Raw genomic sequence first — 24,362 nt, 5'->3', positions numbered from 1 at the left:
AAATTACATATTACTAACAATAGCTCCGCAAGCTCATTTTTCAGTTCTATCAGTACTCTGGGATGAATACGATCCGGTCCAGGAGATTTGCTACTCTTCAGTTTGTAGAACTGCCCCATTACATCCTCCAGGTTTACAGAGAATTAATTTTCTCCGACTCGTCAGCTTCGAATACCATTTCCGGCACCAGTATCCCACCCGAATCTTCCTCGGTAAAGACCGAAGCAAAGAATTCATTTAATCTCTCAGCTACGGCTTTGTCTTCCCTGATCGCCCCTTTTACTCCTCGGTCATCTAACGGTCCAACTGATTCTTTTGCCGGCTTCCTGCTTTTAATATACCTAAAAAAAATTTTACTATGTGTTTTTGCCTCCAACGCAATCTTTTTTTTTCAAAGTCCGTCTTAGCCTTCCTTATCAGCGCTTTGCATTTGACTTGACATTCTTTATGCTGTTTCTTATTATTTTCAGTCAGTACCTTCTGCCATTTTCTGAAGGATTTTCTTTTAGCTCTAATAGCTTCCGTCACCTCACTTTTTAACCATGCTGGCTGTTGTTTTGTCTTCCGTCCTCCTTTTTTTTATGTTGGAATCATTTTTATTGAAGACACAAAAATATAACAAGTACAGTGCAAACAATATGGGTACATATGTCATCATACAAATTATATTTAAATCTGTTTGTTCTGGAACAAGACATAATGTGACACATCAACTAGATACATCTACTACTTCAACCGTACTTCATTGCAATTATTGCATAACTTCCAGCTGTCTATACAATAATCATCCTGCTCCATACATTTTCCTTTTTCCCCCCCTTCCTCTCTCACCCCTTTTCCCCCCCAATCCCTCCCTATCCCTCCCTCCCGTCCTCCCATACCCTCCGAGACTACTTTACACAGTACTTCTCTATCCTCCCTCCGTAACATTATTTTAAATTATTGTAAATTATTATAGATTTAACAAATGTCCCCGTGCTGCTAGTGTTAGTGTTTGCCAGAATGGTGCCCATCTCCGTTCAAACTGCTGTCCTCTTTTATTGTCCAAGTGGACTACATCGTCCTCCTTTTTTAATATGTGGAATATATTTGGCCTGGGCTTCCAGGATGGTGTTTTTCAACAGCATCCATGCCTGATGTAAATTTTTGACCCTCGCAGTCATTCCTCTAAGTTTTTTTTTTTTTTTTTTTTCACTGTTCTCATTTTATCATAGTCTCCTTTTTTAAAGTTAAACGCTAACTACCTGTTTGACTTCAGTCATTCAAGGCTGTTTACAACAAAGAAAGCATGTAAAAACATGGATGTCGGTTTCAGAGAAGATGTGCAAGAGAAGATTGTTGAATTGCCATGCAGTGAAAGTAATTGTTTTATAGATAACCTTTCATAAGATACATTCCATCACAGACTGTCACAATACTTCACACCATAACCGGTGCCTGGAGACTTCATAGTGGTCCACTTTGGAAGCAGAATTTTCCTTAAAAGAAATTCTTACTAGATACCACCTGTCCTGGGAAGCAGGGCTTGAAGCCTCATCAGCATAAACAGAGGTGCTCTAAGCCTCATAAATCCTCCCAGTCAAAATCAGGGATGGGTATTTGACTGAACTCAGTGCAGACAGACTGTGTTACAGTGTCAGTTTTGGAGAACTACCTTACAAGAGAAGCTGAAGTTACTTGTAAAAAAAAATTGGCTTGTAACTTGAGACAGCTTGGTCCTCCGGCTATTAAGGGATGGCTTTAGATTACATCTACTTGAAATCCCTCTAGATCATCTGCCCAGTCAACACCTACTTAATCAAGTCAGAAATCTGCTCCCCCTAAACACTGTAGGAGAGGGTGGGGTTTTTCTCCTGGCTTCCTTCCTGGTCCACAAAACTCTTTCATCTTAGATCAGTGATGGCAAACCTTTCAGAGACCGAGTGCCCAAACAGCAACCCAAAATCGAATTATTTATCGCAAAGTGCCAGTACTCATTATGGGCGGGGTCACCACATATGACTCCACCCCTATGATAGCCACACCCCTTACACCAGCCATGGCACATATAAACAGACATCATTGAAAATATTATACTAGTATAGGAGAAAAAAATAACATGACTTTTTTTCATTATAAATCATTTCTGTAAGCTGTTACAGCTCCAGTATACCCAGTGCAAAATAAGACAGCAGATGTAAATTCTCAAATTGGACATATTCCAAACACTAAAATGAAAATAAAATGATTTTTCCTACCTTTGTTGTCTCTGATTCTGCTGCTCTCTTAACTCCATTTCCAGGGCTTCCTTTCCATTTTTTTACTTTCCTCCTTTCTTCTTCATTTCTTGTCCTCCATCCATGTCCAGCAACCCTCCTCTCCCCTCCAGCCACAAATGTCCAGCCGCCCGCCCTCCCAGCACCAGGCCGCCCTCCCACCCAGCACCCAGTAGCACCCAGCATCAGGCCTCCCTCCCACCCAGCACCCAGTAGCACTCAGCATCAGGCCTCCCTCCCTCCCTCCCAGCACCAGGCCTCCCTCCCACCACCCAGTAGCACCAGGCCTGCCTCCCTCCCACCACCCAGTAGCACCCAGCATCAGGCCTCCCTCCCTCCCAGCACCAGGCCTCCCTCCCAGCACCCAGTAGCACCAAGCCTACCTCCCTCCCAGCACCAGGCCTCCCTCCCACCACCTAGTAGCACCAAGCCTACTTCCCTCCCACCCACCCAGCACCAGGCCTGCCTGCCTCCCTCTCTCTTCCAACCAACGAGGCACCAGGCCGCCCGCCCTCCCTCCCTCTTCCAACTAACGAAAAGCCACCAGGCCGCCCACCCGCCCTCCCTCCCAGCACCTCTCAGGACCAGCGCTCGCCCTCCTCCTCTGAAATTGAAAAGGCGTTGGCAGCTGCAGCGAAACACGTGGTCTTCGCTCGGCGCGCCTTCAGTCTTCACTTGTGTCTGTCAAGCTCTGGTCCCGCCTATGAGGGTGGGACCAGAGCTTGAGAGACACAAGCGAAGACCGAAGGCGCGCCGAGCGAAGACCACGCGTTTCACTGCAGCTGCCAATGCCTTTTCAATTTCAGAGGAGGGGGGTGAGCGCTGGTGCTGAGAGGTGCTGGGAGGGAGGGCGGGCGGCCTGGTGGCTTTTCGTTGGTTGGAAGAGGGAGGGAGGATGGGCAGCCTGGTGCTTCGATCGTTGGAAGAGGGAGGGAGGGAGAGTGGGCGGAGCGGACCACCGACGGCGCGTGTGCCAAAGGAGAGGGCTCTGAGTGCTCTCTCTGGCAAGCGTGCCATAGGTTCGCCATCACTGTCTTAGATCAAGAGTCTTGAATGTGTTCTTGAAAAGAAAGACTGGTGATTTCTCTGGGCTCTGTAATTTCCCTTTTGAACAACGGAGACCAGCTATGTTTTGTGAATTTGAGGGTGGCACGTACTCATGTAGAGACACATCCAGCTCACAAAGTTTCTTTTTTTCAAATTAACAATTTTATTGAATTTGTTAAGCAACCGTAGTTTACAAAAACTCAGATAGTAGTAGGGAAATACTTCTGGTATGATGCACTGTCTTTTGGCCTAGCATTAGCTCTGCATATTCTCATTAAATGTCTGTCTATTGTGGCATTTCTTTGCAAACTGGTGGTTCATTTATTTTCCTGATTGAATTATTGACAGGCAGGGACAGAAAAATTCATGCAAATCCTGAAAAAAAAGCCATGCCAAATGTGATTCAGGCATGTCTCTCCACCAAGAAGGCCACCACAGAAGTAATTCAGTTAGCAAACATCGGTTTGGTCATGTTCAGATTGCTAGAGCGCCGCCTCTGCTTCCACTTTGGCAGTAAAGGCCTTTGTGCATTTCTGGAAAGTTCTAGAATAGCTATGTGTATGGCACAAAGCAAGGTTGTGTGACCAGTGGATCGTTGTTCTCAGAAAACACTTCTTACAGGTAAGCAACTTTACTTTATGGCAGGGATGGCAAAATCATAGGATGAGCAGCCATTAGCCTTGAATAGCAGAAAGGTTATGATTTGGTGTTACTTCTATTTTCCCCCTTTCAGCTTCATATATTTTGCTGTTTAACTTCCTTTCCACTGAGAAACACTTATTGAGCATTTATACGTTTGAGATATATGCATGGCTTCCATCATATATCCCCTCCCTTTCCTCTAGGCATATAAATATATTTATATCTCCTTAAGTCTCCCCTCAGAATACTTATGAATAATTAGACAATTGGCTATCATATTTCTTTTTTTTTTTTTTCCTGTGGTGGTAGTGTGCCCACTTGAAGAATATAACTATTTTACCAAATGTATCTTTAATTCATAACTTAGGGGCTCATTTTCAAAGCACTTAGACTTACAAAGTTCCATAGGTTACTATATAACTTTGTAAGTCTAAGTGCTTTGAAAATACGTCTCTGACACTTAATTTTTCTAAGTGCTCCATTCGCATTTCAGCCAGATGAAAAAAAGTTGTATTTGGATTAAATGTCTTTATGCAGCTTTCAAATAATATAGCTTTAAATAACAAGATTATAAAACCGTAAGGTTCTGGAGTTTCCTGCATTGTTTGTGGAGTTTCTTAGTTGTTGGATTTAACTTTTTTTTTCTCTCTCTCTCTTTCTCCCTCCTTCCCCTGGTGCTCTCATTAGCTGAAGATGTGAGTAACCCGAGTGAGTATGCTGTGGATGCTGCTCATTCAGTCATTGGTCAGGTGCTGAAAGGGATTTTACCGCTCACACAGGAGGCACAGATCACAGTGCTGGCACAAGTTGTGACAGCATTCTTGGAAACCTGGATGGATCGTATATTGCATCACAAAATAAAATTTAGGTGAGTCACTGACATATGTGGTCAGATTCATCAAATGTTGCATGAATTTAGACACTGGGAAGAATCTGCACTAAGCGCTGTTCTATAAAGGGTGCTCCAGGTTGAGTGCCCTTTTATAGAATATTGCTTAGTGCAGATTCCCACGCCCAGCTTTGGGAATGTGGACTTATGCCCGCCGTTAACTAGATACCACATTGAGCCTGCAAAAGGTGAGAAAATGTGGGATACAAATGTAAAGTAACAAAAACCTTTGGGAAAAACTCAGCTAAACTATATAAAATAACAACCTGCAGAAATAGCGGGTAATAATTATAGATCGTGAGATAAATTATTCAATAACGGAGGGGAAGAAGACCTCAGACCCGTGACAATTTTTTGATCAATAAGATCACACCAATCTGGTCACTTCTGTGTAATCACTGGTCTTTCTCCCAACCTCCTCCCTAGATGTACAATTCGTGCGCTTTAACATGTATAAATATTCTGTATCAAAATCAGAAAATAAACCACAGCTACTTAGCTTCTAATTTGCTTGCTTAAGGGCCTCCCCAACGGTCCCGTTTCGCCACCTGGGGCTTCATCAGGGAGAGAGAACCCTTCATCAAACTGTGGAAAAACCCAGCAAACTGTTAACGCTGCCGTTTTTCTCAGCAGCGTTAACAGTTTGCTGGGTTTTTTCCACAGTTTGATGAAGGGTTCTCGCTCCCTGATGGAAGCCCCAGGTGGCGAAACGGGACCGCTGGGGAGGCCCTTAAGTGAGCATATTCCTTTATAAAATAGGCTCCTAACAGGCATCCTCCGGGCACCTGATTATAGGTGGCCAGTTATAGAATTCATTTCCATGCACCTATACTACAGCTGTGATCAACTAACTTCTACTGCTTCTGCCATCTTGGGTTCAGAAGACCTCAGTTTGTCTTTGTCATTTATCTGTCCATAAATGACTAAGGATGGTATTCCAGTGGGGATCAAGTGCCTGTGTTGAATAAATGTTTCACATCACGTGACCCAGTTTGGTTGCCACCTCCCCACATGTAGCTTCCTGGTTTGGATTCTAGCACGTCTTGCGTAAGCATATCAAATTCCAAACTCTGCTACGGCCACTTATACAGGAAGTCCTCATCCTTATGACATTTGTAACCCAAACATACAAGCTTTTAAGGGTCTAGGATTTTCCTTCCACTCCCTCTTTCTGCATCAGATCTGGATTCCTCTAATTTTTCTTGTGTAGCTAGTTCTTCCATCCATTTAAGTGTGCTTCTGTGTCATAAGCCTGGTAAATTCAGCTCCCCTTGACCTCCTGACCCAATTTTCTGGAGTTCTCAAAGATCATGGCAGTTGTGTAATCAGGTATCTGGGACAATTACCTTTGTCCTGGATTTCTAGTGCAACATATTTTCCAAGCCCTGGCATGCTGGCTTCCTCCTTTGATGGAACACATACACCATCACAGGGGTGGTAATCAAGTTTTGTTTTTTTTTAATGTGAGACTGCAAGCCCTCAGGCACTATCAGAATTGCTCTTCCCATGTCTGCAGATTTTAAGCCTTAGCGTTTGTGAAGAATGGCACAGAACTCCTTGCTAACCTCCATTTTGTTGTCTGGTATTCCTGTACGCTTCATTTTCATCCTAAATGTGACCAAGCCATTAGCTCTAACCCTATATTGGAATTAATAAAATACTTTAATAAGTATGAAGCACTTAAATATGTGCTTGCAGTTTTTTTTTTATTATTACAGCACTAATAGGTGTCTTGTTCTTGGAGAAAATTGGATTCTTGATTAACTTTTATTTCAAGACCGTGGAGATAAGTCTTTTGGAGTAGAGGCATAGCCTACTGCTTTGAGCAGTGTTCTGAGAACCTGGGAAACCAGGATTCAAATTTCAGTGCTGCTCCTTATGACTTTGGGCAAGTTGCTTAACTCTCCTATTGCCTCAGGTGCAGATTTAGATTGTGAGCCCTCTGGGAACAGAGACATCCCTACTGTACCTAAACATTACATCCCATGAGCTATTACTGAAAAGGCAAGAGCTGAATCCAAACAAAAAAAATCAGTCTATTGAATGGAAAATAATCAAAATACATATATTACAAAAAGCAACATACTTTTATTTACCGATTTTGTTCTGCTTACAGCTAAATGATACAATCCAACATAAACAATTTACAGTGCCATCACTTGTCGAAAATTCAGTCATAAAAAATGCAACACTGAAGCAAAAATAAGTGACAAACCATATAAAAACAGCTACTGACTGATATTTTCACTGCAGATATTAGTATACAGTGTATTAGCAAAGTGGTTACCCATGTTCATCGTATTGCACTTCTGTCACAAGCAGGCTCATTCGAAAGAGATGGATGTCCAAAAAGTGACATAAATTGGCACTTGGACGTCCATCTCTCAGAGGGAGCTATGTATCTTGGAGCATTTTATGAAGTCCACTGCAGTGCCCCCTAGGGTGCCCGACTGCTGTCCTGGCACATCAGGGGGACCAGTGCACTACAAATGCTGGCTCCTCCCATGTCCAAATGGCTTGCATTTGGACGTTTTTGATTTGGACATCTTTGGTTTCAAAAATTGCCGAAAGTCAAAGACATCCAAATCTAAGGATGTCCTTGGTATTTTTGAAACGAAAGATGGACATTCATCTTTTTTTGAAATGAGCTTCCGGATTGGATGTTTTACAAAGACGTCCAAATCCCAACTTAGACGTTTCTTTTGAAAATGCCCCTCATGGTCAGTCACCAAAGACCTAAGCAAAAAGAAGTTTTTAGCTGCTTCTTAAACGCAGCAGTGTCATTGTTACAAACCTGCAGGATAAATGTATATCTCTTATCTTGCCAGCATATGAATTAATGAAAGGTGATTCTGGTCATGGGCCTTCAAAATCACACAGGTCCCTTCTACAGGCATAGGTAGAGTTTGCAGTTATGTGTTATTGTGGATCTGTTTTCCCTTTTGGTTCCTGTCCCTAACTGTAATTTACTGCTTGGTTTTTATGCAGCCTCCAGGGAGCCTTACAACTTAAGAATGACTTTGACTTGGTCCGTGATATGATCCAGTCACAGGATTCAGGTCTGTCAGTGGATACCCGACAAGCGGTACTGTCACTGCGAGTCTTCCATCAAGTGGACAATGCCATCATCTGTCTTCTCCAGCAGCCACCTAGTAAGAAGTACATGCCTTCCCCAGTGTGGAAGCCTTTCCGCATATGCTGTGAGTATCTCAGTCTTGTTTTCTCTGTATTTAGAACATGGTTCGATCCCCTGCCTCAGATCAGGGTCCTGGTAATATGTCAAGGGATTGGTTCTAGATTTTTCTTGCTGAGGATGTGACAAAGTATGCCATGGTTCCTGACTTGAAGACCAACAGGTTGTTCCTCTGTCATTAGCTGCTCTTTCTTCATAAGACGGAGTGTGAACAGACCTGATGGTCTTTCTGATCTTCATCTGTTTTCATATTCTAGGTTTCAGTATTTCATGTCTTTTCTTAGCATGTGTCAGTATACAATATAAAATGCATGCATCAGTGTGAACAGTTGAAGAGCAGACTTTTAAGGCAAGGTACAAATTTTTGGAAACTGAATTATGTCCCTAACAGTGTGGTTCTGAAATATGTCCTGGGGGACCTCCGACCAGTCAGGTTTACAGGATATCCACAGTAAATATGCATGAGAGAAATTTGCAGGCAATGGGCCAACGCATGCATGTCCCTCTCATGATTAGTCGTCGTGAACATCCTGAAAACTTAATTAACTAAGAATCACCCAGGACAGGTTGGAGAACCACTGTCCTAATCTAGATTTCAAAGTGTGAGAGTGTCTGCCTAGTTTAGGCAAATAAATAAAAGAGATTAGGAATAAGACTGAAAGAGAAAGCAAGAGGGATGTTGTTAGATTCAGCAGCCTTTATTGTTGCTCATTATGGGGCTTTAAGCATGAGCATCAATGAACTGTGATTTATTTTTTTCTCCCCTGTTTTTGTTCCTTTCCCTGCCTTGCCATTACATTGATGTTCTCAACCTTGCTTTTCTGGACACTGCTTCTGTAGTCTCCCTAGCACCTGATGGCCTGAGGAAGGGTGCAGTCTGGAATTGGATCTGAGTTTCTTGTAATACAGCACTACTGACGGAAGCTGCCGTATATACTTATGTATAAGTCAAGAAATTTTGACTCCAAAATCCCATCAGTAAACCAGTCATCTTATTTATGGATCATTTTCATCAGTCAATGCTACAAATTATTACCAGCTTGTATACAAAGCAATTAATCTCTCACAGTTTCCTTAGAGATATATTAATAAATTAAATAATAGAAACCTCAAAGCTTCCCAGTGAGGCAATTCTATAATTAGTACCTGTACCCCCACTGGATATACCTCAACTGTATTTGGAGCAAGATATTATCATCGGTCTCTACAACAACTGAGGAGGGAAAAAAAGCAATATAAAAAACATTCATACAGAGAAAACCCATTGGTTCCAAAAAATCCCCCTTCAATGCAATTCTAAATGTGAAACTATGAGAGATGGTGCTTAACTGATTTAACTAAGCAATCTTAATTTCAAAAAAACATTCAGCAGACCTATACCACAAAAAAAAACCCTGATTGGGGCACCAATTAGTACTTATCCACCAAAAGAATATGTTGTAGAGACAGATGATATTATCTTGCTCCAAATACAGTTGAGCTGTATCCAGTGGCGGTACAGGTATTCCTTATGGAATTGCCTCACTGAGAAGCTTTGAGGTTTAATTGCTTTGTATACAAGCTGGTAATAATTTGTAGCTTTGACTGTATACCAGTTTGCTTTCCCATATATATATTTTTGAGGTATCATTTTCATCAATGCCATAGCACTCTTGCTATTGCTAGCTTTATGTTCGTACGGTAGACAGACTTTGGCTATACTGAAGTTTCTTGAGAAGATAAGCTACTGCTGTATATGAGCCTGGTGTGGGAACAACTCTTAAGTTAAGGTGAGTTTGTACAGTGTTCAAATTAAAGAGAAGAGGTTTGCAGGGGGATGTGCAGGTGAGACTGGGAAGTGATAAAAATAAATAGTAGTGATTGTTTAAAATTTGTAAATGTCTGGCTGGTTGAAAGTTTATGCTGAGCATGTACATTGAGTGGAGGGCATGCCTGCAGGGAAGAATGCATAACTATTATAAGGACAGCTAAAAGCCATTTGATTGGCTGATGGCTCAAGCAGTAGGTTCAAAGCTGGTAAAAGAAAAACAGGTATGTATGTGTGTGCTGAGAAATACTGATTCTTTAATGAAATATTCTCCTTTGATAGGAAGGGGTGAGTGATTTGTGAAAATACGTTTTGCTTTAGTGATACAGCAGTCCACCAAACAGCCTCAGTTTAAGTTTTAATTCCCTCCCACCCATCCCAACTCCTGTCACCCTTGGCCTTATCTCTGATTTATAGACCCTTGAACCAATCAGGAGACTACAAATTTAAGTAGGGCATCTCTATCAGCCAGTAATTAGCTCTTAGGAATACAGTCTACATAGATCCATAGAGTGGAACCTACTAATAACATTAAAATAATAATAAAAACTAAATATTAGCATACCGTAGCATATAACTAGCAATCTTAGGGAACTTTAGTTTACATATTCCCATTTTATGAGCAACAAGATGGGGGCTATCCAGTCTTTTGCACTAAGTGTCACATGTTTGATTATCTCCCTGTTGGTGAGATGTGTGTACTTGGTGCAAAGAGCTCCTAGCATTCAGAGAATGGGTCCAATCTCTGGAGGTTAGAATAGCAGACTTGGAGGAGCTGAGGCAGACAGAGAAGTTTATACAGGAGGCCTACAGGGACATAGTAGAGAAGTTCCATCTCCAGTCTGGCAACCTGTGTGCTACCATGGAGGAGAAAGGTCTCTTGAAGGGAGAACATCACTATGGAGAAGCAGGAAGTGATCCTGTAGCCAGGACCTGCCCTCTAGGGGGAGCAGTATCCGTTTGCACCAAGGATGTGTCTCCGAGGGCTGCCCAGGCGGGAAGGGTTAGGACAAAAATCGTAGTTGATTTGATCAGTAGGCATGTACATAACTGGGTGGCTGGTGGACATGAGGATCGCTTGGTCACTTGCCTGCCTGGTGTGAGGGTGGCGGACCTCATGCAGCACCTAGATAAGATTTTAAACATTGCTGGGGAGGAGCCTGCTGTCTTGGTACATGTGAGTACCAATGACGTAGGAAAATCTGGGAGGGAGGTTCTGGAAGCCAAATTTAGATTCTTAGGTAAAAAACTGAAATTCAGAACTTCTAGGGTAGCATTTACAGAAGTGCTTCTCACTCCATGCGCAGGACCCTAGAGACAGGCAGAGCTCTGGAGTCTCGGTGCATGGAGAGAGAGTTTTAGATTTGTTAAGAACTGGGCAACATTCTGGGGAAGGGGGAGCCTATTCTGGAAAGATGGGCTCCACCTTAACTAGGGTGGAACCAGGCTGCTGGCATCAACATTTAAAAGGAGATAGAGCAGCTTTTAAACTAGAAAATGGGGGAAAGCTGACAGTCGCTCAAAAGCACATGGTTCAGAAGAAGGTACCTTTTAAAAGATCTCGCCAAAACAGGGAAGATATGGCATCCCGATTATGAGGTTTCAATAGAGACCATAAGAGGCATATTGTCAAAGCACTTAGACTTACAAAGTTCCATAGTAACTTATGGAACTTTGTAAGTCTAAGTGCTTTGAAAATGAGCCCCTAGGTGTCTTTAAATAAAGAACAGACAGACTTTGAAGATTGCAAATGATCACTGTCAACTGCTGAGCAAGTTGTAAATAGGAACAACAAACATCGTTTGAAATGTCTGCGTGCAAATACCAGAAGCCTAAGAAATAAGATGGGAGAGTTAGAATGTATTGCACTAAATGAAAAGATAGCTATAATAGGCATTTCTGAGACCTGGTAGAAGGAAGATAACCAATGGGACACTGTCATACCAGGGTACAAATTATATCATAGTAATAGGGTGGATTGAATTGGTGGAGGGGTAGCATTATGAGGATTGATTTACCACCTTTTTGAAGGAATTCATTCAGGGCGGTGTACAGTAAGAATAGATCAAGCATGAGCAATAGGCAATTACAGCAGTCAAAATATTCAAATAACAATACAAAGTATGGCATTAGTATACTACTTACAATGTCAACACAATACGTAATAGAACATTTAATTGATAGTGAAGGGTAAAGCAAAGATGGCTTCTATTGCTTACAATGTGGGCTAAAGAGGATATGACTGCATCAATCAATTATAAAATCCCATTCTAAAAGTGACTCTTCTTAAGCTGTGACAATTCAACCACCTCAATCTTCAGTCTCTCAATTGTAGATGATTACAGAGAAAATATATAGATATTTATATATGCAGGAAAAGTAATATCCAGAATGCCACGGCCGACTATGGCCAGAGTTTCGATCCTTCCTCGGGGTCCGTGGCGGATAGTTCTGTAGGATACAAAATGACAGTGTCAAGCACCGACAATTAGCCTGCCACTACAGGGTACATTTTCAATTGCTTAAACGGTCATTCTCACTTCACTTTCCTGGTATCCGGTCATACAACGTACTTCCTATCACATCTCAAAATCCATTCTGTACTGGAAAGAATCATGTTCTGTAGTTGGCACAAAAGACAACCCTTTAGCAAGTAATGTGTGTTCCTTAACAGATAAAGTGTAATTTGATAAATTGATCACAACAGATTCCCTTATTGTTGTGATCATGTATGGGGGCCGTTCCTCTCTGTGTTGTGTCCCGCCCCTGTCCTGTCTGCTGCCGTCCTCGACCTTATGAGATGGAAGTATGGCACCAGCTACTGAATCCTGCAGATTTTGAAGAACTATCAGAAGACCCAACCATGAGATTGGAAGAACAGATTTTTTCTATGGCAGGAAGAGGGTTTGCACAAGGAGTTTTGACGCAGAAGAAAGAATTTTTCATACCTGAATACTAGATACTTGATGATTCCGGTATTCTGTACCTTACCCAAGATCCATAAAACATTAGTTCACCCCCCAGGACGACTGATAGTTTCAAGTTGAGACTCTTTACTAGAACCACTATTTATATACATAGACACATTTCTATGCCCCTGGGTGGAGCGAACCAGATCATATATAAAGGATACCTCGGATTTTTTGAATCAACTGGCTCAAGTGACTAATTCAACTAAAACCGAGTGGCTGGTGACACTGGACGTGGTAGCCAATACAAGTTATCCCACAGGATGAAGCACTGAGTATTGTAGAAAAAATATTGGACACTAGGAATGATCAGACAGTCCCTACATCCTTTATCATCTCCCTAATGGTAATAGCAATGAAGAAAATTTTTTTCCAGTACAGTGGAAGGTTATTTCGCCAAATGAGGGAGTTGCGATGGGCATTACGATGGCCCGTCTATAGCGAACCTGTTTGTGTCCCAATTTGAGAAGGAGGTGGTATATCCCTCACCATTGAGCACGTAATAATGTGGATCAGATTCATAGACGATATTTTTGTTTATGGAAAGGCACAGAAGATAACCTGGTAAGGTTTATAGGAGACCTGAATGCAAAAACATCCTACCCTGAGATTCACAGCTAAATATGAGAAATGGGAGATTACGTACCTGGATGTATTAGTAAAGAAAGAACCCAATTTTTAGATATAGGAGGATCTGCTCTGATAATGATTTCAAGATAAAATCACAGGATTTGAAAATAAGATTAGCAGATAGAGGATACCCCAAGAGGGTGATTGAAAAGGCATACAAAAGGGCGAAATTTAATAATCGCAAGTATTTACTAAGCTCAAGGATGAACGATAGAAGAGATGATCAAGTGTGTACATGTGTGGTGAAATTTACTAAACCACATCAAGATTGACAGCTGCAGACCATTCCAACCGCACACAAACAGTGGATCCAAAAGATTCCTCTCACAGATGGTGTTTCCTGAACAAGGTATATCCGATGTTTACGGAGTTGTTGCCTAGCAGTACTTTGATGCGATTTCTCAGTTAGCGGAAAGTTAACTGTGTGTTATTCATTCTACTACTACTACTATTTAACATTTCTAACATTTCTAGAGCGCTACAAAGTGTACGCAGCGCTGTACAAACACAGAAGAAAGACAGTCCCTGCTCAAAGAGCTTACAATCTAATAGACAAAAAGTAAAGCATTTAAATTTAAAATATTAAGCAGTCAAGCACAGAGAACAGTCACAGAAGGACTGAAGATTATTTTCTTTATTGGAAACTTGTAGACCCCTGACGCAGGCCTTTATGGCCGAAACACGACTCGTGTCGGGTCAGTTTTATTATTTTAAATAAAGACCTTGATCAGAAAACACCATCTGTGAGAGGACTCTTTTTTGGATCCACTGTTGTGTGCTTTGGCTTCGGTTCTCCTGTGGTGAGATAACCTTCTGTTGGTGTTGGCTTCGTACATCGTACAGACCATTCCAACATTAGCAGAAATAAGACTAAGATTTGCGTATAGCTGGGGGAATAACCTCAAAGAGATACTGTCACCAGCGTATTGAGGACACAATATGGAAATGAAGTAGAGGAATCAGGCCACGATAAATGTGGTGACTGCCAATGTGTGAAATGATGATATACACTACAAGATTCGTAGATCCCCAGACAGGGGAATACATCAGTCTAAGATCTAAAACATGTAAGTCAAGGTTTGTGATATATGGGTTACAGTGCCCATGCAGTAAATTATATATCAGGCAAACTTCCAGAACATTGTGCACCCGCTTAATTGAACATAAAAGCAATATACACTTTAGAAAATGGGTGCACCATTGCCTATGTATTGTGACACTCAGCAACATAGTTTCAAATCACTGAGATGTGTCGTTTTGCATCAGTTACATTTTTATTTATTTTAGTTATGTGTTACATTTGTATCCCACATTTTCCCATCTTTTTGCAGGCTCAGTGTGGCTTACATATTACCGTTAACGGCATTAGCCAGTTCCGGTCTTAACAAAACAAGGTATGAATGAATACAATCTTAATGAAAGAGGCCAGGGGGTCATAGACGCCTCCTAGCCCAGTTGGAACAGAGATGGATCTTCGTCTATGCACTCTACAACCGAGGAGTTTAAACTCCAAATTAGAATGGAGTCATTTTTTCTAAAAATTTGAAAACTATAATCAAAATCAAGCCATTAAATATTGATATTGGACATGCCCAGAGTCGGAAATGGAAACAATCCCAATTAAGAAGGCAGAATGATTGGCCTCAAGAGAGGGTTGGCGTCTGACGTCAGTGCATAATAAGGGAGGCCATATTGGAGGAGATGTGATAGGAAGTACGCTGTTGACCCGGAGGACCGTTTAAGCTATTGAAATGTACCCTGTAGTGGCAGGCTAATTGTCGATGTTGACACTGTCGTTTTGTATCCTACAGAACTATCCGCCACGAACCCTGAGGAAGGATCGAAACTCTGGCCATAGTCGGCCGTGGCGTTCTGGATATTACTGAACAGCGTACACAGATAAGTCACGCCATTAAAATATAAGTAAAATGAGAATGTACAGTTAGTGGCGGACGGAGGTTTGTGCCTGTGATGAGACATTTGTGCTCCTCGGTACGGAAAGGCTGAAGTGCCCACACTTTACAGGAGCTATCCCTTGAGGCTTTTTCCTCCATATATAAATATCTGTATATTTTCTCTGTAATCATCTACAATTGAGAGACTGAGGATTGAGATAGTAACATAGTAGATGACGGCAGAGAAAGACCTGCACAGTCCATCCAGTCTGCCCAACAAGATAAACTCATGACCTTGATTTGTATCTGTCATTTTCAGGGCACAGACCGTAGAAGTCTGCCCCAGCACTAGCCCCGCTTCCCACCACCAGCTCTGCCACCCAATCTCCACTAAGCTTCTGAGGATCCCTTCCCTTCTGAACAGGATTCCTTTATGTTATCCCACGCAGATGGTTGAATTGTCACAGCTTAAGAAGAGTCACTTTTAGAAGGGAACTTTATAATTGATTAAAGCAAAGATGAAACATATAGATAAGAGAGTAAGAAGAGTTGAAAAGTAGGTGGCTGATTTAGAGAAAGTTGCACATGAGGTCAGAGAGATGGTTAAATATTATCTCAGCTAGGGTAGGAGTGGATAAAACACATTAAGGAGGGCCTGGAATCAAATAGATTAACAATTCTCAGGGCACAAAACACATTTTGGAATCCCTATGGATAGAAATTCCATGTCTAAAGGGGAAAAGGATAGTAATAGGAAAGTACTACTGTCCACCTGGCCAGGAGCTTCAAAACCTGATTACAGTGGATACATGAAACATGGAGACCATTCAGGTTGCATATCTCCTGTGGGGGAACTCTTTTACATGTAAAAGAAAAATGCAAAGGACTCGGGAACCAATGAATGATATAAGCATCACATCTGTGAAGCATTATGGTTTCTATTTATTGATATTTTGTGAACGTTTGTATCACATTGAAGAATAATACATTTATTCTTTGAGCCAAATTTTGATTATGGTATGACACTTTCCATCAGAATTGTCAGTGTTAAACTTATTGATCTTCTTGTCCTTTCTGCCACAGGCAGCCAGTCTCGAGAGTTCAACAGTGGCAGCTTGAACAGCCTGGAGAGCTTGGAAGTTCAGGCCTCTCGGCATGAAGCTTCCCTGGAGGCTCATACCTCTGCCACTGCTGACCTGCTGAGCAAAATTCGAAGCAGCAGCAACCCTGAATGCTACCTGACAATGAACCAGCAGGAGTGGTTGTCATTGCGTCTACATAGTGGCCGGCGGTGGAAAGGTCCTAACCTGTCCTGCATGAACAGAACACCAGAAACTTGAAATGCCATGGGTTTCTTTCCAGAATGGGCCAGGACTGCAGAGAACTTATGTGCAATATATACAGGAATTTAGAAGTGCCTGACAGTGCCTGGGGTAACATTCCTACACCTGGGCTTGTAAAGCCTGGTTGCTTTCAAGACTTGGGGGCAACACACCTGGTCAGATTTTCTTTACAACTAGATTGGATCACTGCAGGTTTCGGGGACTGTATGCTTAGCAGTTATGAAGAAAAGGCCTAGTGTTCCATGCTAAAAATAAATTCCTATACTTGAGTTGGGAAATAGTGAAATATTTTTTCAAAGCTCATTTACAGTCAAGATCCTAATGAATAAAGATTGTGATAAGCAGCCTTATGTCACTGTTGCTTTGATATTAAACCCAAGAGTAGTGGTGTAATCTTTAAAGACAGGTCAGTAATGTTTGTCTTTCATATGATAAGTCCCATTAAAACAGAAATATGTTTGGAGATTTTTTTCATCTATTTTTAACTATCAAAATTAAACTGAGAGGTCTAGGAGATTTTACTGATAACCAAAAATTGTGTTGGTCACTGCCCATCCTTATTAAATGTGTGGCATGCTGTGAGGCCTCACTATTTTCACCACTACTTTTGCCTTGCAGGCTTTCATATAAACATTATCTCTTCTCTTCATTCTATATGTTTGTTATACTAGAGCTTACTACAGTGCCTTTTGTCAGCAAATGTTGCCAGTTCATATTTTACCATATATACTCAACTATAAGCTGAGATTTTTGGTCCCCCCCCCCCCAACAAAAAGGGATCTCCGTTTTTAATCAAATTGGGAGAAATTACTGTGCTTCTCAGTCCCCACGGTGACCTCTCTCATTTCTCCCTCCCCCTGTGCTGACCAGCATTTTTTTGCCACTTCCTCCTAGCTGCTGTCACTGACAGGGAAGTGAAGCAAGCAGGGCTGGTGTGGGGGCCTTGAGCATCTGCGCCCACTCAAGGCCTCCTGCTTCCCACCCTCTCGAAACACTTGAAGCATGTCTCATGATATAATTTCCAACCTGTCTTCATATGTGTGTGTATTTGTGTTTGTGTTGAGGAGTTAGTTTTACACAGTGGCAGACTTAGGTTGGCTACATAGTGCAGTTATACTCCTGCTCTGCCCAGCCTAGGTGGGGCAGGACTGGACCAGGATGACCAAATATGTACACACGAACAGAGCCTGGCCAGGTAACATGCATGTTCACAGAAAAAAGGAATGCTTCTCTCCCGCATTTCCTAACTGATAAGAGAGGGTGAAGGTATCTAGGTCCAACAGGGATTCAGAGTCAAAGCAGTGTAAACAAAGACATGTCAGGTAATCAAGCCCAATTCACTGCCTATGTGGGCGCAATTTTCACTGACAAAACGCAGGTTTGTACCATTTCTGCATCAGAAAGTGGATCAGAGGTACATCTCTGAGGTCTCCCAGATCCCTCCCCCCCAGCCGTGGAAGCCCTCCTTTAGAAGACAGCATGGTGAGTTTGTTTCTATTTTATTTCTGGCATTTTTCTTTTCCCCAATGGTCAGTACTCTGCCACTTGAGTGTGTAAGCCTCTGCCCTCTTTAAGCATGAAAACAGTAGACATACCAAGTCACTTGCATTTGGCATGTGACATATGCATCGGGCCCCATTCTCCAGCTCGCATGCCAAAGCCCCCTCTCGTGCAATGGAGAAAGCCCCGAGTCCCCTGACCTACCTGAATCCAGTGAGGGGGGTGAGGAAGAGGGCATGGAGAGGGAAAGAGGTGCTGGACTTTGGGGAGGGCTAGGAAAGAGAGAAGTGCCAGGACCTGCAGGGAAAGAAGGATGAGGAGAGTTGCTAGGTCCTGCAAAGGGTAGACAGGAGCAAAGGAAGAGAGAGGAACACTTGCTGGACCATTGGAGGGAGGGAAGAGAGAAGGAGAGATGCTGGCCAGGAGAGAGAGAGAGAAGGGAAGGAAGAAAGAGAGGCTGGCACATGAATAGGGACACAAAGATGGGAGGTGCTCAACATGGCAGGAAGACAGTCTTTAGTTTATGGTGGTGGGGGTGGGGGGTAACTTGGTCAGACTTTTAGGCTGTACTCTGGACACTGATAATCAGGATGTGTGGAATGCTTTAAGAGCAGTTACATTTCAAAATAATGAATAGATAATAAAAAGCAAAGTAGCTCCTTTTTAATGAGTTACCAGGTTTAACACTACTACTACTACTATTTAACATTTCTAAAAGCGCTACCAGGGTTGCGCAGCGCTGTACAATTAACAAAGAAGGACATCCCTGCTCAAAGGAGCTTACAATCTAAAGGACAAAAGTGCAGTCAATCAAGATTGAGGCAGTCTAGATTTCCTGGATAGAGGTACAATGGTTAGGTGCCGAAAGCGACATTGAAGAGGTGGGCTTTGAGCAAGGAGTTGAAGATGGGTAGGGAGGGGGCTTGGCGTATGGTCTCAGGGAGTTTATTCCAAGCATAGGGTGAGGTGAGGCAGAAAGGGCAGAGTCTGGAGTTGGCGGTGGTGGAGAAGGGTATGAGAGGAGGGAATTTGTCCATGTGAGCGGAGGTTACGGGTAGGAGCGTAAGGGAAGATGAGGGTAGAGAGGTAGTGAGGGGCTGCAAATGGAGGGCATTTGTAGGTTAGTAGGAGAAGCTTGAACTGTATGCGGTACCTGATCGGAAGCCAGTTGAAGTGACTTGAGGAGAGGGATGATATGAGCATATCAGTCTAGGCGGAAGATAAGACGCGCAGCAGAGTTCTGAACGGATTGAAGGGGGGATTAGATGGTTAAGTGGGAGGCCATTGAGGAGTAGGTTGCAGTAGTCAAGGTGAGAGGTAATGAGAGAGTGGATGAGAGTTTGGGTGGTGTGCTCAGAGAGGAAAGGGCGAATTTTGCTGATGTTATAGAGAAAGAAGTGACAGTCTTGGCTGTCTGCTGGATATGGGCAGAGAAGGAGAGGGAGGAGTCAACAATGACTCCGAGGTTGCGGGCAGATGAGACGGGGAGGAATGAGGGTGTTATTGACTGAATAGAGAGTGGAGGGAGAGGAGAAGTGGGTTTGGGTGGAAAGACAATGAGCTTGGTCTTGGCCATGTTCAGTTTCAGGTGGCGGTTGGGACATCCAGGCAGCAATTTCGTATAAGCAGGCCGTACTTTGGCCTGGGTTTCCGCAGGTGATTCTGGTGTGGAGAAATAAGCTGGGTGTCCGTCAGCATAAAGAGATATTGGAAACCATGAGAGAGATCAGCGAGCCAGGGAAGAAGTGTAGATTGAAAAAAGAAGGGGTCCAAGGACAGATCCCTGAGGAATCGAACAGAGAGTGGGATGGGGGTAGAGGAAGGTTCCATGAGAATGTACTCTGAAGGTACGGTGGGAGAGATAAGAGGAGAAATCAGGAGAGGACAGAGCCCTGGAACCCAAAAGGGACAGTGTGTCAAGAAGTAAGTTGTGATTGACAGTGTCAAAAGCGCGGATAGGCCGAGGGGATGAGGATGGAGTAGTGACCTTTGGATTTGGCAAGGAACAGGTCCATTAAAGACTTTAGTGAGTGCCGTTTTCTGTCGAGTGTTTGGGGCGAAAACCGGAGTTTGAAGCGGAATAGAGGATGGCATGAGAGGAGAGAAAATCAAGGCAGCGGTTGTGAACGGCGCGTTCAAGTATCTTGGAGAGGAAGGGTAGGAGGGAGATGGGGCGGTAGTTGGAAGGGCAGGTAGGGTCTAGTGATGGTTTTTTGAGGAGTGGTGTGACTACAGCATGCTTGAAGGAGTCAGGGACAGCTGCAGTGGAGAGAGAGGTTGAGGATATGACAGATGGGGGGGTGACAGTAGGAGAGATGGTGTTTAGTAAGTTAGTGGGGATGGGATCAGAAGAACAGGTGGTGCATTTCAAGGAGGAAAGAAGGTGGGCAGTTTCCTCCTCAGTGATATCAGGAAAAGAGGAGAAGGAGGCCTGGGTTGGTTGGTTAGTTGAGGGAATGGGTTAAAGGGTGAAGAGGAAGAGGTGGCTTGGTAGTGAATTCGAGGTTGATCTTCTGCACCTTGTCGTGGAAGTAGTCAGCCAGTGATTGAGGAGAGAGAGTGGGGGGGGGGGGGGGGAAACGGAGGGCACTTTGAGGAGGGAGTTAAGGGTGGCGAAGAGAACGACGAGGGTTGGAGCCGAGAGAATTAGTCAATTGTGCGTAATAGTCCTGTTTGGCAAGGAATAGGGAGGACTGGAAGGAGGATAGCATGAATTTGTAATGAAGATGCAGTCGATATGTGTGCGGAGATTTCCTCCAGATGGCGTTCAGCAGATCGGGCGCAGGAGCGAAGGTATCGGATGCAAGGGGTCAGCCAGGGGCTGGGCATTAGCTATGCCTGTTGTGGGAGGGAGATGGATGGTGCAAGGATGTCCAGAGCAGAGGTAGGAGAGTGGCATTGTAAGTAGAGACAGCCTTGTCGACAGACTCGTAGGACATGATGGACGGGAGGATAAGGTGGGAGGGGTCGACAGCCTGGAGATTCCTGAAAGTAGTGGTAGTGTTGGGCGGGACTGAGGGGGAGGGTGATGAAGTGTGAAGGTTGATCAGGTGATGATCTGAGAGAGGAAGAGCAGAGGGTGCAGAAATTGGAGGGTGAGCAGGTAGAGGAGAGGACGAGGTCAAGACAATGGCCAGTTTGGTGAGTAGGGGTGGTGGAGGTCAGCTGGAGGTTGAAGGAGGATGTCAGAGTGAGGAACTGAGAAGCTTAAGAGTCGGATGGGTCGTCAGCGTGTATGTTAAAGTCTCCAAGAATGAGGGACGGAGATTAGGGTTCAAGAAAAACAGAGAGCCAGGCATCGAAGTCAGTAAGGAAGGAAAAGGGGGACTTTTCAGGGGGGCGGTAAATGACTGCAACTCTAAGACGGATGGAGTGAACTTCAAAGGATGAGAAGCAGTAAGACTGCGGTAGGAGGAGGGGTTAAACTACAGGAGGGCGAAAGTAGAAACCCGACGCCTCCTCCGTGGCCAACTGGGCGGGGAGTGTGGGAGAAAAGATAACCTCCATGGCATAGGGCCGCGACTGAGGCAGAGTCATCAGGGGTGAGCCAGGTTTCAGTTAGGGCGAGCAGTTGAAGGGAACGGGAGATGAAGAGATCATGGGCGAGAGGGAAGTTTGTTGCAGACATGAGCGGGCATTCCACAGGGCACATGAGAAGGGGGGAGGGAAGAGGGGGGAGGAGGGGAATAGAGATGAGATTGGAGACATCCTGGAATCGTTTGCATGGATAGGACGAGAGCTGATGTGGAGGACGCAGGATTGGGATTTAATGTCCCCAGCGGAGAGAAGGAGTAAGAGAGTAGCGGAGAAGAGTAGGAGAGGTACGACGACAGCGCGAAGACAAGATGTACTCAGAGAAAGGAGAGGGATGAATAGACGGAAGGAAATGTTTAAGGTTGAGAGCTGAGAAAAAGGCAGAGGAAAAAAGAGATGGTGAGATGATTGAATACAGATGGTAGACAATGTGTTCCTGCAGTGTACAGTGGTTTAAGATGGAGAAACAAATTAGGAAGGGACAGTGCCAAGAGAAAAAGTGTACTGGAGCCATAAGTAGTAACTGAGAGAAAGTAGATGTAAGAGAGAATGCCCTGCGCGCCTGCACCCAGAGCACAGGCCCTGAGTGGATGCTCGCCAGCAATTTTACACTAGAAAAGTCAATATTCAAAAGTAAACGCTGAGCAGCGCGATACCCACTATTAAAAGAGAATCAGTGGCTATTGAGTATCTGGGTCTTTTCCTCCCCATAATACTTTATGGTATTAAGAGAGATTTATTTGCATGTTGTGGATTTTGATTGTATCTTGAAGCAAATACAAGGTTGTAAATTGAATTGATATTTATCTATGCAAAACCAAAACCCTACTGTACCCACATGTAGGTGATCTCTTCACCCATAAGGACTATTGTAGTAGGTTTTTGGAGGGCTCAGCATACAATATAAGGGTAAGAGTGAGATGTGTACCTGGGAACGTTTATATGAAGTCCACTACAGTGCCCCATTGCTGTCCTGGGATGTCTGTGTGGCCAGTCTACTAAGAATGCTAGCTCCTCCTTCATACCATGGCTTGATTTTCTAAGTTTTTCAACTTGGATGTTTTTTGTTTGTTTTTTTTAAATGGCCCAAAAAGATAAATGCACAGAGCATGAAACATCTTACATGTGGCTATTTAAAAAAAAAAAAAAAGTTTTGCTGTTTCAAAAATGGCCATATTTCCTATTCAGATTTGGACATTTAGGCGAAAACATCCAAAGTCTGACTCCATATCATCATGCTGATCAATCCATAGATTGGTGGTGTGTGTCCATCTACCAGCAGGTGGAGATAGAGAGCAATCCTTTGCCTCCTATATGTGGTCATGTGCTGCCGGAAACTCCTCAGTATGTTCTCTCATCTCATGCAGGTGGTGGTCACACACAGCATCAGCTCTGGCTAGGTCTCCAAGCCTAATCTTTAGGTTTTGTTGAGTACCTGGGTTGAGGGCTCTTCTTGAGCAAGTGCAAACCTGGTGGCGCCAGGTCCCTCCTTTCTTCCCCCCCTCCCGCTGGCTCCGTTAAAAAACAAAAAAAAAAAAAAAAAAATTTTTGGACGTCTTTAGGGCGTTTATTTCGACGTTTATTTAAACGTTTATTGCAGCTACTCACTGGGACACCAGGTCGTTACAGCTCGGAGCGAGAAGCAGGTAATTTTTACCTTTTTATAGCGGGCAGGGGGTTCCCCGATTGATCTCCACGTGGCCTATGGCGTCGGAGGGCGAGGGCACGAAAAATCGTTCCCCGGACCACGTGTACGCTCCTAGCGGGGATGCGGGGGTTTTAAAGTCTGATTCGCCCTTGTTGGGTGTCAGTTTGGAGGCCGGTCAGTGTCCTGGGTCTTCCGCCGGCGCGGCGGTTTTTTCCAGCCATAAACGCCCATCCCCCGCTGCTCGCCTCCGCCATCTTGGCCGGCCACTCTGCTCGGACGGCTTCTTCTTGGGCCGCCCTTGAGCTGGGAGACGTTCATGCCATGGCCGCCCTTGATTTGGGCGACAGCAAAAAAGCGGCTAAACTTAAGCGCCGTTCTTCCCGCGCGGCTCCTTCACGGAGTGTCGCGCCAGACGCCATCTTGGATGCGCAGCATGTTGCTCCCCCGCTCTTGCGAACGCCGGTTGAGGGTGCGTCTAGGGCTGTGGCCCAGGCTGCTGAAATACACAGTCGGGGGGGTTTCTCCCCCGAGTTTATTTTGCTGCTGCATCAGGCCTTCCTTATGCAAAACGCTGCCCCTTCTCCCTTGTCCGATAACGGGGTTGAGGCCCCCGGAAGTAAACGCCCTCGGGTGGATTCCCAGGCCTTAGAGGACGCTGTTTCCTCTGATGTAGATGAGGGCAGCGTATCTGAGTTCTCCCAACGGTCCTTTGGGATTCCTTGGAGGAGACTGATTCCCGCTCGGATGGAGCGGATGACCCCTCTGCAGCGCGGATCTTTCGCTCAGAGGATTTGCCCAACCTGTTTCTGCAGGCCATGAGCATTTGAAGATTTCCTCGCCAGAGGACGTCTCTCCCTCAGCCCCTGTTGGCTCTGCCATTATGCTGGGGACGAAGCGCCCGCCTAGAACCTTCCACGTGCATGATGCCATGCACACCTTAATTTCGGCTCAATGGGATGTCCCGGAAGCGAGCCTCAAAGTGGCTAGGGCTATGTCCCGCCTCTATCCTT

At 44.1% G+C, this 24,362-nt stretch overlaps 1 protein-coding gene across 4 annotated transcripts in view; it reads left to right on the top strand.

Annotated features, from left to right (window-relative positions):
- Nucleotides 1-17,014, top strand: part of CCDC142 (coiled-coil domain containing 142) — a 68,035-nt gene extending 51,021 nt beyond the window's left edge. For 2 of the 4 annotated variants that reach the window (XM_030190892.1, XM_030190891.1), the window contains exons 8-10: nt 4,632-4,812; nt 7,822-8,033; nt 16,411-17,014. In XM_030190892.1, the coding sequence (XP_030046752.1) occupies nt 4,632-4,812; nt 7,822-8,033; nt 16,411-16,667 (650 nt within the window). In that variant the 3' untranslated portion in view covers nt 16,668-17,014. Of the gene's footprint in view, nt 1-4,631; nt 4,813-7,821; nt 8,034-14,763; nt 14,827-15,243; nt 15,615-16,410 lie in introns of those variants that run through there. The other 2 variants (XM_030190893.1, XM_030190894.1) reach the window with 2 other exon arrangements.
- Nucleotides 17,015-24,362: the final 7,348 nt, after the last annotated feature.

Source organism: Microcaecilia unicolor, chromosome 2, assembly GCF_901765095.1.
Source record: "Microcaecilia unicolor chromosome 2, aMicUni1.1, whole genome shotgun sequence".
NCBI lineage: Eukaryota > Metazoa > Chordata > Amphibia > Gymnophiona > Siphonopidae > Microcaecilia > Microcaecilia unicolor.
This window is presented reverse-complemented; position numbering and strand designations above follow the sequence as displayed.